This window comes from Trachemys scripta, chromosome 2 (genome assembly GCF_013100865.1).
Source record: "Trachemys scripta elegans isolate TJP31775 chromosome 2, CAS_Tse_1.0, whole genome shotgun sequence".
NCBI lineage: Eukaryota > Metazoa > Chordata > Testudines > Emydidae > Trachemys > Trachemys scripta.
The window spans coordinates 143,154,593-143,170,801 of NC_048299.1; the positions used below are offsets into that span (position 1 = coordinate 143,154,593).

General features: G+C 47.4%; 2 protein-coding genes across 2 annotated transcripts in view; one reads left to right on the plus strand and one right to left on the minus strand.

The window, feature by feature from the left end:
* Positions 1-336: 336 nt before the first annotated feature.
* On the plus strand, positions 337-12,010 carry TGOLN2 (trans-golgi network protein 2). The gene is made up of 4 exons (XM_034761702.1): positions 337-487; positions 785-1,341; positions 3,192-3,275; positions 8,236-12,010. Exons 1-4 carry the CDS (start codon positions 382-384, stop codon positions 8,239-8,241), a joined length of 753 nt encoding a protein of 250 aa, XP_034617593.1. The 5' UTR covers positions 337-381; the 3' UTR covers positions 8,242-12,010.
* Positions 12,011-14,133: 2,123 nt separating this feature from the next.
* Positions 14,134-16,209, minus strand: part of LOC117872876 (caspase-7-like) — a 10,222-nt gene continuing 8,146 nt past the window's right edge. The window contains exons 3-4 of the mRNA XM_034761703.1: positions 15,976-16,105; positions 14,134-14,813 (exon numbers count right to left, since the gene is read on the minus strand). Of these exons, the coding sequence (XP_034617594.1) occupies positions 14,569-14,813; positions 15,976-16,105 (375 nt within the window). The 3' untranslated portion in view covers positions 14,134-14,568. The remainder of the gene's footprint in view (positions 14,814-15,975; positions 16,106-16,209) is intronic.

Here is a 16,209-nt window from a genome sequence, read left to right on the forward strand (position 1 = left end):
CACTACACCCCCCTCAGAAACACCCCTAGTCCCTCCAAACACCCCCACTACACCCCCCTCAGAAACACCCCTCGTCCCGCCAAACACCCCCACTACACCCCCCTCAGAAACACCCCTAGTCCCATCAAACACCCCCACTACACCCCCCTCAGAAACACCCCTAGTCCCGTCAAACACCCCCACTACACCCCCCTCAGAAACACCCCTCGTCCCGCCAAACACCCCCACTACACCCCTCTCAGAAAACACCCCTGGCCCCCTCCCTTTTCGGTGAACGATCTCGCGAGAGCCCGGTCTCGCGCGCTCTGCGGGGAGGCGCCGGAAGTGGGTGTCTCGGTTTCCCGGCAGCTCCCGGAAGCGGAACGAACCGTCACGGTCACGATGATGGCGGCGGCGCGCGGGGCTTTGCGGCTCCTGCTGCTGCTGACGCTGATAGCGGCGGCGCTCTGCACCCCCCCGATCTCCACTGAGGGGGTCTCCACTCCGGGTGAGACACCCGCGCTCCCTTCCCCGGGGCCGGGCCCGTTCGCTGCTAGGGGAGGCGGGCGCTTGCGGGGGGGTCTGTGGAGTGGCGGGGCCGGGAGTTGGTTCTGGGCCTTGTCTCATCCAGGTCTCCAATTGCCTCAGGGTACGCGCCCTTGATAAACCTCCCATTGACTTCCCTGGCGCGGGGGCCCTGGGTGCGAGGGAGGGGGCGGGAAGGGAGGGGAGCAGAGCAGAGTGGGGTGATTGCCCCAGGTGACTGCTGCAAACAGCAGCCATAATCTGTGTGTTTTGTTGGCAGTTCCAGCAACCACAAACTCTCGAGAATCCCACATCAGTCAGGAACCTTTGGGAAAAACACCTGAGAAGAGCCAGGCGAAGAAGGCAACTGAGGACAAGAATGCACCCGAGGACCAGGCGAAGAAGGCAACTGACGACAAGAATGCACCCGAGGACCAGGGGATGAAGGCAACTGACGACAAGAATGCACCCGAGGACCAGGGGATGAAGGCAACTGACGACAAGAATGCACCCGAGGACCAGGCGAAGAAGGCAACTGACGACAAGAATGCACCCGAGGACCAGGCGAAGAAGGCACCCGACGACAAGAATGCACCCGAGGACCAGGGGATGAAGGCACCCGACGACAAGAATGCACCCGAGGAGCAGGCTGTTGAGGGGAAGGCAGATGGCGGCGGCACTAGTGATGAGGCTGCTCAACCTGGTGAGGGGAGAGAGGAGAGTGCCCCTGCTGCTCCCCCCAAAGATGAATCAGAGAGTAGCCACTTCTTTGCCTACCTGGTAACCGCAGCCATTATCGTCGCTGCCTTGTACATTGCTTATCACAATAAGCGGAAGGTGAGCTTTTCTGGATGTGGTGTGGGCCTGTCTGCTTCAGGGCACTATCAGTGCTAGTGGATGGAGAGAGCATTTCCTGGAAGTTAGACCAGGGCGTCACAAGTGGGAAATTAGTGCTTCCTTCTCGTACTGCCAGGAAGAATTTTGAATTTTTGATTCTAAATATCAAAGTTTCCGAAGTGTTTTGTTACTCAGGTTCTTCCTTTCCCCGTGTGTGGGTTGGCGCTTCTGGCTGGAGCGGAAGAAAACTTTTCAATATACTGACCTATCTTTGGCTTTTCTGTTGTTTAGACTCTTAATTTGCTGATAAATTCAGTAGGTCAAAAAACACTAACTTGGGGTTTTGTCCAACCCTCAAGTCCTGTTGGGATGAGCAACCCAGGGGAGGGTCTTAAGTCTTTGTGAAAACCATGTGGTCTTAGTCCTGCTGATCATCTCCAGGTGTGGACCTGGGGTGGCAAGGAATGAGAGGAGTAGCGGTTAAGATGCTTTTTCCTGTTGACTGCTCCTTTTCTCTTCAGTCTAAATTCCTTTAGATGCTTAGAAGTGGCCAGAAAGGAGGCTGGACTGTTGTTTAATGCATAGTGCTCATAATGTGTTAGGGTTGCTTCAGGCTGGCACAAAGACATGGCCTAGACTAGCTGAAGATCATTCTTTACTGAGGTAACCTAGTAGACCTTCCTGAGTGTTATCGTGCCAGCAGCACCTTAATGCACACAGTGCAGCCTCTCTCCTATGTGCACATGACCCAGGCTTTTAAAAGCTTTAATCCTAGTAAGAAAATCCTGTTTGCATTTCCTTATTGTCTGTGCAGAAAGCAGTAACCTTAAATTGAGGAATCTGGTTCAGGGAGCACTTGCTAGGAGAAATGTGGTAAGGAAAGGGGCTCTTCCAGTGTGGACTGGAGATATTGATCCATCAGGGCAGACTGCAGTGTTCTGTATCCAACTTGACGCTCCTGGCCTGGTTCAGAAGGCCACTAGAACCTGGGCTGTGTGGTTGTTTTCGGTTTCTGTTTGACTCAAAGCAAGGAGACACCAGACATGTTACAGTATTTCACTCATGCCTGTGACTTGTGTTCACCTTTTTGCATGTTTCTGTAAATCACATTGGGAAGCAGTGTAAGCTGAGCGGGGCAGTAGTGAATAAAGAGGAATTATATGGCAGCGCGGTACTGGCCATATCTCTTAATGTAATAGGCTGGCAGTGTTCTGTGAACTCCGTTGGTTAATAGATGAAGTTGGTCCTCATAGAAGATGCGTTATTGTCAGCCTCAATTGTTCAAAAATAACTAGATTGACTTTCAAGTCATTATTTTAAAAAATAAATCTTGGGTTCTTCTTTGCTTTCTGATATGTGGGAACCTTTAGGTTCACGTTTTCAAGCTTTTCACCACAATCATGGCTAGAAAATTACTCTTTCATTTAAAATCAAAGTGTGATGCTCATGTGATATGACTCTACAAGGCGTGGGGGCTTAAAGTAAAACATATCATAAGACTCTGAGAATTGGCAACACTGGGGCACACTGCACCATTGTGTACAGTGTCATCATACCCAGATAAAGAATGTGGGGGAGGCTCTTTGGAGAGTGACGAAACCTCTGGTGTGGGTTAGGCAGTCCTGAATTTGGAAATCTAGGAGCTGCCAATCCTGGGTAAAATAGGCTTTGGTCAGGTGAGATGTTTCATTGCAATGAGAGTGGAACACACGAGCAGAACTATCTGTCCCTGAAGTGGGAAAAGAGAATACTTACAATTCTGCATCAGCTCTTTTCAACCACCACAAAATGTGGTAACCTCTCAGGATTTGCTTGCTGATTTATTTCTTCTCCTCTTTCTGTCTCCAAAGATCATTGCTTTTGCTCTGGAAGGAAAACGATCAAAACTACCCCGGCGGCCCAAATCCAATGAATATCAGAGACTGGATCAAAAGGTAAGAGTGAATCGGGTCTTGATATAGCAGCCCATCAGATAGGCAGGGCTTGAAAATGAGCTCAGCTGTCCTTTGCCAGTAGCCAGGAAGATTGGGGAGCGGGTGCAGCACTGCCTATTGTTGCTTTGTGCTGCGCCAGCTGAGAAGCATGTGCAGCAGCTGGACTCCACCAAGCCAGGGCAAGTCATGAAGCTGATGGGAAGCCAGCTTTGATGAGAAGGTTTTTAGTAATGGCCCTGCCCTTAGTCTGATAAGTCTTTGTTCTGCCCATTTAAATTCTCTTTTGTTTTCAACATGCTGTCCCTGAAAAGGGAAGTATTTGTGCTGATGGTTGGGCTTGTGGTCCCTACGGCAAAGAGCCTGATTTCTCAGCTGATGTAAATCAGCAGTCTACACCAACTGAGGATCTGGCCCACAGAATCCTGGAGGCTGATGGGGATCAGCAGGCAGGAGCTGCTAAGTCTTGCTGTGAAGCCATTGTCATAACCTTTTCCAGCAGATGGAAGTGCACTGAAACCTAGTTAGTAGGTCCTCATCAATTCAGCGCTCCCTCAGTTTTGCCCCCCAGCCTCACTTCTGATCCTCAGGTTCTTCACCTCCTCCCAGGCTGGGGAGGGGGTCTTCAGTTCCCTCTCCCCCTTGCAAGCTAGGGGGGAAGCTCCGAGGGCTTTCTACCTCCCTCCCCCTTCCCTGGCCATATGCTGCAGGGAGTGGGAAGAAGCAGAAGAGCCGTCCCCGTCCACAGAAGGGGAGTGGGAAGGAAAGAATGGAACTTCCCTAAGCACCTGAGTTCATTCTGCTCCCTCTGTCCCCCTCCCCTCCTGTTAGAAGAGGGGAGGGGAAGAGAGGTGAGAGAGAGAGAGCACTCTGCTTTTGGGAACCACTGCCCTAGATCTGGGGAAATTTAGCACTTCACTGAACGTCGCTTACCCTTGTATCGTCAAATATGAAGTGTGTATAATGAGTCAGGTGCAGAAAAAAGGAAAAGCAGAGAAAAACTGCAGAACAAGAAGCAGCGGGAAGAACTTTAGAATGTTTGGATGGAAACCAGGGAGTGGGGAAGGAGAGAGAGACTGTAATCCCCCAGGTCCTGGCCTAGATGAAGTGGAGGAGGAGGATGAACATGAGCCTTCTCATTTTTCTGTTGAAAACATTCGTTCAAGTGCAGGGCCTGTAAAACAGGATGACATAGATACACTTGTGCTTCATAACTGGAAGATTAAAAATCCATCCAGAAAGGGATACCAAAGGAAAACAGTTTCCTGATATACTTCTCTCCTGCACCCTTCCTAATGGAGAAAAAGTGAGACATGACTGGATAGCAGTGACACAGCATGCTGTTCATTACATTCCATGTCTACTGTTCCCCCGGATGCAACAACTCAAGGGCGTTCTTCCAGGCTTAGCCATGCTAACTGGGTAGACTGCAGATCGCAGCTGGCACCAGCTGTATAAGTGAATCCCTGTCCATGAAAAAACAGCGTCATGCAGAACAAGCTATGTGAAATGGATGGACACAAGAAGAAGATTGAAAGGTGATAAAACCATCCACTCGTTATTGGAGACAAATTTTGGAAATAAAAAAGAAAAGTGGAAGGACATTCTGAAATGTATTTTAGATGTTGTGTTGTTCTTGGAGAACAAGGATTAGCTTTCTGTGGCACAAGTTGCAAGCTTGGTGATAAATCCAATGGCAATTTCTTGGGTATTATTGAGTTGTTAGCCAAGTATGACCAGTTTTTGGTCCATGTGAAGAAGGCACAGGCGCAACATCAGAGAGTTCAAGTATCCTACTTACCACCTGAGACCCAAAAGGAATATATTCAAGAATGCACAGGGCAAGTCATGAAAACAATCCTAGGGTAAGGTTAAAGAGGTCAAGTACTTTTCCATAATTTCCAGTGTAACTCCAGACACCTCACATGAGGAACAAACAACACTGTTGATCAGATATGTTAATCAAATACCTGTTGGTAACTTTGTGATTCAGGAATGTTTTTTGTGCTTCAGATTTTACCAAGAAGACTGGTGAGGAAATAGCAGAAATGATTCACGACACTACAGTCAAACATAGATTAGATTTCCAGGTCTGTTGTGGACAAGCTTTTGATAATGGTGCTAATATGGCAGGAAATACTCCTGAGCTTAGGCAGTGCTTCAACAGACTCCTCAGGCATTTTTTCCCCCAATGTGCATCGCATAGGCCAGTGGTTGTCAACCAGGTCTTCCAGGAGGTACAATATCACTTCGGGTTTTGGCAGCCAGGCTCAATTCAGAGAATTCGTTCAATGCCGCCTTAAGTCTTTCAGGTTCTTGGCACACATGCAGCCCACTGTGTACCAGACATTGAATGGAGTGAATCAAACATTTTTCTTCAAAATTTCAGATCGCAATGGACTTGCACGGAATATTGTAGAATGACTGAAGACATCCAAAGAACATAATACAATAATGACTCCACTGAACCAGCACCTACCAAGTTCAGTTTACGCCAGTGGGTCTCAACTTTCCAGACTACTGTACCTCCTTCAGGAGTCTGATTTGTCTTCTTGTAGCCTTAAGTTTCTCTTCACTTTACTAGTCCAGTGATATTGCTGGACTAGTAAAATACATGTCAACATTTAAATGTGTTCTACTTGCCTCAGTTTGGCTGAAAATTCTACGCCCCATCAATGAATGGAACCTGCTTCTTCAGCACCGAGATGCTACACTTGATGTTGAAAGATAACATCAAGGGCATCTCACTGAATTGGCACAATTATGAGAAAAATGAAACAATTTATGTTGACTGTGTGCGTGTTGCAGCTAACCTTGGCATCGATCCTCCAGGGGAAACACACCCTTCCAAAAACAGAGGTGATGACTCAGGTGATCAAGACAAGCTTGGAAAGAACTATCCTTGAGACAGTGTTTTCTTTTGCATTGTAGACTCTGTCATAGGTGGCCTCAAAGTGGTTTGCTGCACTCACCTGAATCTGTCAAAAAATTGAATTTCTGTGGACCTTTCTTGAAAAGGTTGAAGTTGCTCTCAATGACTTTCTGACTCTTTATTCTACTTCTACCTCTGGTGATATAAAAGAGGAATTAATGTTTCTCAAATGCATTTATAAGGAAAACATTGGCCCAAATACTGTCACCACTTGGTTTATTAAATAAGTTGCATGAAGTCTCTGCAGAACCTTTTCCCCAACTTGATGGTTACACTTTGTATATTTTGCTTCACACCAGCCTCTGTGGCCAGTGCAGGAAGTGTGCTCAAACATATGAGGAAGTACCAACATGCAGCTATAGTTCAGTCTCGAATTAATGGCTTAGCAGCTCTTGCATTTGAAAGTGCTCTGGCAAGATCGGTCAGTTTCAGTTATTCATTTGCTATAAAAAATAAGGAAGAAAAGCACTGTTATAAGTTGAAAATCTTAATCATACAGAAACTGTTTATTCTAGCTTCTTTACTGCATTCTTTATTATCAGACTGACGTGTTCTCTTTGCGGCTCTGCAGCTTGTACTTCAGTCTTATATTGTCTCTTGGTCTCCACTTCCACTTCACTTGTTCTCTGCTTCTCCTCCTGTCCCTCTGTATCATGCACTCTCCTTTTCCCATGCCCTTGTTCCATATGTGAGTCTTTTTTTCACTGGTATCCTTTGTCCCCATGTGTCCTCCCAAGCCCCTGGTGCATGTGTCGGCCTATGTCTTTTGTCCCATTCCCATCTATGTTGCAGCACTTTATAGTCCCCTTCTGCCTGTCCCAGAGTATCCTTAATCTGAGGCCAGGAAGTACAGCTCCAAATCCCCTTCCCCCATCATGCCCCTCTTGGACTCTTGCCCCCCCTCATTTTCCTCTAGTCTCCTACTCATGCCTCCCTGCCTCTGGCTCAGGCCAGCAGCTGCTGGGGAAAACCCTGGTTGGAAACCGGTGAGTTCATAAACAATGCCCTGTATGAACTTTGTACCTAGTAATCCCATCTCTAGCCCCCACCAGAATACTCCGAGTCTCAGCAGGGAGGCTGATGGGGGAGCTGCAGGAGGAAGGCGGCAAGCTGGAGACTTCACTCGAAGCGGCCCTGCTCCTTCACTCCTGTCTCTTGAAACAGCTTCCCCTTTCTTGCTGGTTCACTCTCCCCAGCAATTTTCCTTCCCCTCAGCAGCTTCCTGGCAAGCCAAGGCCTGGCTCCCTTCCTGGAATTGGAAGCAGCAGGTGGCAGATTTGATTCAGCTCCAATCCCATTTTTCATAGCTGCCAGCCGCCACTCCCTGGCAAGCAGCGCTCAGATCTTTGTCCCTGGGGCTATTTGCTATCTGGTCACCCTATTCAGACCCCACACAGGTTTTTCTTGTGGTCACCAGTTCAGCATAGCTTCAGCTCAGAACAAGCACTCAGTGAGCCACTCAGTTATCCAGTCTCGGCCTCTGAAGAGTATTTCCTAGCAAATCCACTTCAAATGTATTGTCCCAAAAGGTCCTTTGATGTTCCTAATATTTCCCAGGGATTTCATCAAGCACATTTCTTAGAGAAGTTACGTACAGTTTCACAGTAACACGTGAACAATTGCATTTTTAACACAATGAACTCCTAAAATACTTAATTCAATAAGGTTGAACTTAATTCCTTAAGATTGTCCAGGATATTGGCATATCTGCCACACTAATAAATTCCTTACTAGGTTCCAATCATTTACACTGGTGTAAGCCCATTGAGTGCCTCAGTGCTGCACACATCACGAGGGTGTAATTTGGCTTGTTGAATCTTTATTACTGCTGAGGATGCGCAGGAAGGAAATCACCCAGGTTGAATCTGCTGGGCTGCCAGTTAGAAAAGCCATCTCTTTATTTGAAACTGAATCAGAGAGCGGAGAAATCCAGAGCCCCATGGTGCCATTTTTACAGTAACTTTTCAGAATAGTGTGTGCGGAAAAGCAGCTCTGACAAACGATTGAAAACTCTCTCCTTTTTGTCTTCAGATCTAAATTATCCCCAGAAATTCCTCCACGCTGCTGACTCGGGTAAGGACTGCTGAAAATGAAGATACAAGGAAGTCCTGTGATTCCCAGCAGAACAGCTCTGAATCCCTCCAGGTCTTGGAGTGTGGGAAGAAGAGAAGTGCTTTTAGTTTTGCACCTGCACTTTGGTAACACTGACTCTTCAGTCTCTCAATATTTTCCCCCCTTCCCATCTGCCTGATGATGAGTTAGTTTCCAGCTCTGGTCTCTTGCTTCCATACTGTGATGTCAGGGAAGACCCAACAAGTGGCAGAATTTTTTTGTGCCCAAACTATATGGATTTTACCTTCTGCTGTATTGACACACAGGTCTCTGTTTAGGAGAGACCTGCCTGCTGAATGAGCCTTCTGATTCTCTTCGTCTAGATTCGTGGAGCAGTCTTTATAACCAGCATGGTTGGTCTTGTAGCTGACATATGAACATTATCCCCTTCTGTCCGTTGTATTTGGACTCTAAAGTTCACAGCATGTTTGTTTGCACTAGTTCAGAAATGTTTTTTGCCAAGGACTCTTATTTGATCAGTTGTTTGTTCTCTGTGATGAAGACAATGGTGGAAGTTAACATCTGATTGTCTCTTAATGCACATCTTTGGAAATGTGGGTGGAATCAGCAATCCCTGGCCCTTTGAATTTTGCTTGTCCACCTTAAATGAGCTAGCGGACTTGCCGATGGTCTGTTTTTCCTGATGTCACACCCAGAGTTCAGGTGATTGCACTAACGATGATGAAATATTTAGAGAGTGGATGCTGTGAAAGAATGCAAGGAGTGTGTATGAAGCTCTGTGCCAAGCCTCCATGGCAAAATCTTAATGAACTTTGCCTCTGTAAACCTTGCTACCTCCCCCATAGAACTGTCACAGGAACATGGCAATGTTCAGGTGGAAGAAAACAGTGTCACCACATGTAGTTCATACCCCCTTCCCACAGGTCTGTTCTTCAACCCCTAAATTTCCAACATAGCCTATTTTCTTCAGTACTGAATGGACCCTCCTGCTGATAGAGGTCAGATCAATTGTACTTGCATAAGTTGAACCTACAAGTGACAATTCCCACTTCGTCTGGGAGGTCCATTTTCTTTATCCTTTGTCAAAGTGCGGAGAGTATTTGAGAGTGGAGATAGGGCAAGGATAGCTGGTGACTTGGTGCATTGGACAGATGATGGCAGCATTTCATGCCTGAGTCGCGTAGCAGCAGTATGGCTCCCTTACGCAGACAGCTGTGAAACAGATGTCTTTACAAGGCATTGTATTTGCACAATGTGGAGAGCTGTGCAATATGGGCTCTGGCCTATGTCATTCATTCCTCAAACTGGGAGTGCTGTTATGCCATCGTGCACGGCAGCTCCCCCACAGAGCCCAGGAGAGAGGCTTGTTGGGCTAGTGCAGAAATATTTCCTCCCAAGTAGATGGCAGATTGAAAATATACAGAAAGGGATTTGTTCGGTGTAACAGAATATCTTCCTGCAGAGTCGTCTACAAGATGTCCCCTCTCCTCTTCCTTTGACCTTGGCCTTCCTCAGCTCTGAGTTGTGCTTTTATTTAGTTGAACGTTCTTATAACCAGCCACACCATGCAGAGCTGTTACCTCAGTGGTGTTGTGGAACTGTTAGATTCCTTGTCTGCTTAAACCAAGGGCTGGTGCATACTGATATTGCTTATATTTCTGATATAAGGCCTGGAAAAAGTATCGAATGAGGCCCACTATGTATTCCTGTCTCTATTTTCATAGTTATATTCCACAAGGCCTTTATGGTTGAGACTAGGAATGTTTGGGAAATCTGTATATGGTGGCTGGCTGGCTGGCTTGTTCTTTTATCTTTTATTTTCTTTATTTCTCGGTTCTGAGTTTTACAGAAAAATTGCTGTGACACACAACTGCATAGGAGGAAACTTAGAATACATATTGAAGCCTGGATGTGAAAAGCTACAGCCTCATTTTCAATGCACTTGTCAGCCGATTGAGGCACAGGGAAGAATCTTTCCTCCATCTTGGGCAAATTGCTATTTAGTAGTTGGGTTACTTCTCTTAGCATGTTCCAAAAATGGTTGATGAGGCAAACCTTCCCCGGTCTCTTCCTCCTTGGTGTCTACAGCATTTGGTGACCTGCAGTAACACTATTAGACTGCAGTAATACTTAAGACTGCATCTGGGCTAAGAAAGCTCCACATTTGGACATTAAAGCCATGGCTGATATTTTCAGAGTTTCGTTTTCCACAGAGGAGGGAGAGGGATGTGTATGCAGAACTTAACTTATTTAAAAAAGAAAACCAAAGCAACTTACTTTTACTGAAAGACATTAGCTGAAGTGTGTGCGTGTGTGTGTGTTTGACGAGGGGGGGAGGGGATCATATATTTGTTTAAATCTATTTGGAAGCTGCCCCTAAGAAAGATGACTTTTCTGGACTCTGATATGGGAGATCCTCACAGAGCCATTTTTGGGAGGTGGGGGGAGCATCCTGCTCTCAGGAGGAAAAAAAGGTCGTGGAATGTAACCTCTGAAGGAAATGCACCTTCTCAAAGGCAGGGAACTTGTGTGCAACATAACTGTGCTATTTATTTTAAAGACAACATATAACATGTTTCAGGAAGCCTGTGATGCTGTGTTCTATGGCCTGTTTATTTAAGGGGTGCAGAATTTGAGGCTGTGATTTCACGTGTTTTTATGATAGAGACAAAAACTTGAAGACATGATAAATGTTGCAATTCTTAGCCACACCTGCCTGCTTTCCTGGGAATTTCTGTTTTTATTTTTTGCCTGCTTTGTCCCCCTTTGAATCAGAAAAAAATTTGGAAGGATTTGTACCAAACCTGTTTGTTTTGTCACGGAATTTGGAGGCCTCCTTACTTCAGCCTCTTCAACTGACTGTTTTATTTTAATCTGAAAATCTTTCTGCTTTGTTTTGGAAACGCCACCTCATAAAGGTTCCTGCAGGCATGGACTAATGAGGAGCCCTGTGAGAGCCAGGGCCCTTCTGTCTATATACTGTTAGCAGTACAATCTAGAATGTGCAGAGAGAACTAAGATACAGGGATAGTTCCTACGCTTCTGTCAGACTAACAAGAATGTCCATAGCTTGTGTGTAGGAGCATTTTCCAGTTAGCAGCAGTTTGCCATGTGTCTGGCATGTGTGCTGGCTCAACAGAAATGCATAGCACACAATAAGTGCAAATTCCACAGAGTAGTAAAGACACCACATGTGGCCAGGAACAATCGGTATTTATAGGACAGCTACTGTGCTGTTCATACCCATAGAACAGCTCTTCAAATGTGGTGCAGCTCTGTACATTTCCAAGCTATTGGTGAAGGATTCAAACGTAGTCCCCTCCTGCTAGCCTCTCAATTTGAGTGCGTACTATTTCTAATGACAGTTGCTGTAATTCTCGAATTGTACGAAATCTCTGAGAATGATCTCCATGTTTCATTGATTTCTGTGGTATTAAACTTTATGTAAGATATTCTACAAGTCTCAAACAGGGAAAGGTATGAATAAGTTTCTGCTCTGTTCATAGATGGCACAAACTTCAGACTAACAGAGTCTGCTGGATACATTTCTTACCAAATGTCATTACTCTACTAGGCCAGCTATGTTCCCAGGCTGACTTCATGAGTTGTTTGGTTTCTACTGCGGTAAAATGAGACTCGCTTTGAAGAATCAGAATTTTCTAACCCTTTATACTTTTCTGTGTGGTGAAGTCAATAAATGGACACAATAAAGAAATGTAATTTCACCCTTCTATTTACTGCCTGCCTCAGTTAAAACCTCAAAAGAACAACGCAGATTGGGTTATTGTATTGTCTGAATACTAGGCTAGATCTGATCCCCGTAAAGGCAGTTGGATTCCCCATCTGCCTCCTGCCTGTAACAGACCAGATGTTGGTTGTGAACTCTTTATTAAGGTTGTTTAATTTATTGCATTCTCCTAGCACTGTGGAAAATCACTATTGTCTTGCTGATCCCAACCACCTGCTGAGTTGAAAATAAAACCCAGTCCAACAAATTCTCATGATCTAACCCCACATTCCAGTCTTTCACCCTCTTGGGCTGCTTAACCAAATAATCCCAATTGTTTTACCACAAACTCAGTAATGCACTAGAATTGAAACAGCATGTAAACCCGGCTAGAGCAGAGCAGGGCTGGACAGAGTTTACCTTAAACACATTTACTTCTAAGTTTCGACAGAGTGTACAACAGAACCACCCAAGACAGGACTTGGCAATTAAGGGGCTTTGATGGATGGCATACTACACTGATGGTAGTGGAAACGTGCTCTCCTTCCATGGCGATTTTTGATCTGGCGGAGAAATCTTTCCTATAGTGCTGGTGGTGGTGGCTCTGGGGTGAGGCCAGGGATGAGGGGTTTGGGGTTTAGGAGGGGGCTGGAGCAGGGTGTTGAGGGGTGTGTGAGCTCCAGGAGGGAGTTTGGGTGCAGGGGGGGACTCCGGGCTGGGGTAGGTTAGGTGCAGGAGGGGGCTGGGGCAGGCTGTTGAGGGGGGTGCGAGCTCCGGGAGGGAGGCTGGGGCAGGGAGTTGGGGGGCAGGAGGAGGTTCGGGATGCGGGGTCCCGGCGGCACTTACTGTGGCTCCTGGGGAGCGGCCACCAAGTCCTTGCAGCCCCTAGGCAGCTCCATTAAGATGTGCCATCTAAATCAGGCTTGGGGTGTGCACCCTAAAGAGGGATGTATGTACCAACGTGGCCTTCCTGCTAAACTGAGCATTCAGACCCTCCTGGACATCAGATGGAGGGTGCTGTGTGTTTGGGTGAAAGTGCCACCTGCTTTTTTATTTGATTTCAGTTTGCACAAGCTAAGGGCTGGCTTCCTGCAATAAAGGAGAAGCAAACTCACTTTAAACAGGAGCTCCTTCCCCTCTTATCAACTTGCTTATCTCCCATGCAAACAAAACCATTTGCACTTTGGTCCAGTTTGGCTGTAATTAGCCAAGCTCAGAAAGAGTTGATCAGGTGTTCCACGGTCACAGCAGATGGCAGCTCGCCTAGCAGAGGACGCTGCTGATTTGTGTATTGACCACACAGCTGAGCTGAGGAAAATAAAGCTGAAGCAGAACATTCAAGTAAAAACACTTGGTTGTGAATCGCCGCGTCCGCTGCAAGCTGCCGGCTTAATTTTCTGGGGGCTTTAGGGTGTAAAACCAAAGACAGCCTGGGCCAGGGAGCCTTATTCCCATAAACTTTATAATCGTATTTATGGCTGCAGAGCACATCTAGCGTGAGAAGAACAACTCAAAGATAAGGGAGAAAAGTTCCGCTTGCTCACTCAGCTGTGTAGAGCCAAACTCATGAGGAACTTGTGTGGGGCCCTGGTAACTGAAATGTAAGTCACTGAGGGCCAGATGGGGTTCTGAGATACGCTCAGCCAGACCCAGCTGGTAGCACTGGAGTTGTACAGAGGCCCTTGGGTTTTGGCACAGATACAACCGATCAGCACATGCTGTAGTCTTTGACCCACACACGCAAAAATGTTCAGGTTCAGGCGCTCAGCTGAGCCTTGAGCTCCTCCGCCCCCTCTGGAATGGGAGTTTACTTCCCAAAATGCCTGTTGGAAAATGGGGAAATGAGAGCAAAGGTGACACATCACACACACTGCTGCCTCCCACCCTTAAGTCTGCCCCCTCCCGAATGGCAAGAGTTACTGGATCATCACAGCACCTTATGCAGCCCTTATTATCATTCTTAGTATCCGATACTAGAGTTCAAAGGAGGCATTCAGCTAGGAGAAGTTTCAGGTGGATCCTGCCTAGAGATTTTTTGCCATCTCTGCAAAAAAAAAAAAAAAAAAAAAAAAAAAAAAAAAGAAAGAAAGTTGAAAGAGTTCAAAATAGCTGGGTGGCCCCTAACTCAGGAATTCCTTAACCAAATAATCTCAAATTTACTCCACCTACTCTACTTTGGGCCTGGAACTGGGCCACCAATTTTCAAACTGCTCTGATTGTGTATGTGGATTTTAGAGGTTGGAAAATGTAGTTGTAAATGGGCTGTTGCAACTTTAACGATTGTGCAGCTACAAGCTGGCCCAGAATCAAACAGTGTCTAGAACATGTTTTAAATAATAGTGCAATGTTAGTTTTATTATTCATAGAGCACTGGAGAGGTGCATGGCCTTTCATTTGCTCATACAACACAAAAGTCCCAGTCCCGTGGACTCGGTAATCTGTCGGGACAGAAATGCTGCTGGCCCTCACGCGCTCTGTGATTCTCTTGCAGTCACTGGCCATGCACAGCACTCCTGAAAGAGTTGGAAAGCAGCTGGTGGCTCCCTCCAGCGAGATCTGAGTTCTCAGAGGCTGCTGCTCTCCGTGGTTTGGGTGGAGAATGGATAAACCTCGCGCACCATGTTGGTGACAAAGCAGGGCATTTCCTTTTCCCCCTGGTATTCCCCTTTGGCTTCGCGGTGAAACGCGACTTTCCAGCTGATGCGGGTCATTAGACGTGCAAGTTCAAGATGCCGCTCATCTCCTTCCAGAAACTCCAGCAAGGTCTGGAGAAACATGGAGCCCAGCGGATTGAGGAAAGCGCTGTAGCCTGAAAATACCAGAGAAAGGACGTTGTTGTCTCTTGTGGGTGTAAATTCCCAGAGGGCTGCTTCATTCAAATACTGATGCAGCTGCTGTGCTGGTGGCAGGGAAGAGATTGGTTGACCCACTGTTTCCATGGCTCCATCTACACTACAGAACGGAATCAGGACCCCATCGTGCCAGGTGCTGTACAAACATAGCCTACAGCAGAAACGACTGCACCTGTTTGCCAGCCATGGTGCGTTGCCCTGGTGCTAAAAGAGAAGCCTTCCTGGAGCCTCGGCTTAGGTCTTTCCAGCACCGTGTCATGGAAATCTGCAGGTTTTCAGTTTAAATTAACCTGCATCAAAAAATGTCTCCCTCCTTCCCCTCCAGAGGCCTGGTGGGAGGTGCAGGGCCAGCGTGGGAGCAGTGGCAAGCGATTGATCGGGATGAGGGGTACACTATACCCATTTGGCTGAGGAAAGCCTTGGGTTGAGGGCCCCCATGGGAGCCAGGGGTGTGAAGGAAAGGAACAGTCACTCTCCTCTTTTTTCTGCGTTCGCCACCTCTGTCCCACCCCCCAAATGCAAGCCAAGAGCAACTTCGTTCCCTTCTCGGCCAGCATGGGGCCTGGCTGGACCCTGGGACAGGGGAAGCAGCATGTAAAATGGCTATGCAGCTAGTGTCATGACTCCTCCATCAAACCCCACAGCAGGGCCCCCCCATCTTTGAACAATTCCCCCTCCGCCGGAATGGCCCAGCATTGTACAGTGAGCCAGTCTCTCTGTCGATACATCCCCGGGATGATTGTGGGGGTACTCTGTGGGCCACAGGCTGCACAAGTCTAGTGGGGATCACCCTGAGCCTGTATGCATGAGGATCCAGGGCCGAGACCCGACCCTGTTTCCCTACGTGCCTTTTCGGTGGGATTCTCCCCACCTCCACGTTTAACTGAGAAAAGAAGTTCAACGTTTCTTTCCCAAAATAGCGTGAAAGAGGGCAGCTGTTGACTCCAGCTACAGAGTCAAAGTGGTGGCTGTTGCTGGAGACTAGACAGCTCCCTGTTCAGTAGCAGTTCTGCTCCGCGGACGGGCCAGAAGGGCGTTAGACCTGAAGGAGCAGAATCGCCCCTGGGGTGACAGCCCCTTACGGCCTCCGGTCCCAGGGCCGTCTCTGCTCTCACTCACCTGGGCTGCAGGCGAACATCACGGCGGTGCTGTCAGGGATGGAGAGGTAGTGCGAGAAGCTGTCTGCTGGGGGCCGGCCGCTGTCTGTCTCCACCCACACACCTGGATCTGTCACATTCCCACGGCAGGCCTGGAAACACAAGCGCCGCAATCAGCCAGCAAAGGTCTGTGTTTGGTGCTGTTCATTCCACTGTTATCCCCTCTGGCCTCCTCTGGGGCAGGCCTGAGCCCCCT

Bases quoted from the DNA above. Each gene is read 5' to 3' on its own strand.
- TGOLN2 (XM_034761702.1), top strand. From the start codon at position 382: ATGATGGCGGCGGCGCGCGGGGCTTTGCGGCTCCTGCTGCTGCTGACG. The intron at 488-784 runs GTGAGACACCCG...TTTTGTTGGCAG, and splicing joins TGAGGGGGTCTCCACTCCGG to TTCCAGCAACCACAAACTCT. The intron at 1,342-3,191 runs GTGAGCTTTTCT...CTGTCTCCAAAG, and splicing joins CTTATCACAATAAGCGGAAG to ATCATTGCTTTTGCTCTGGA.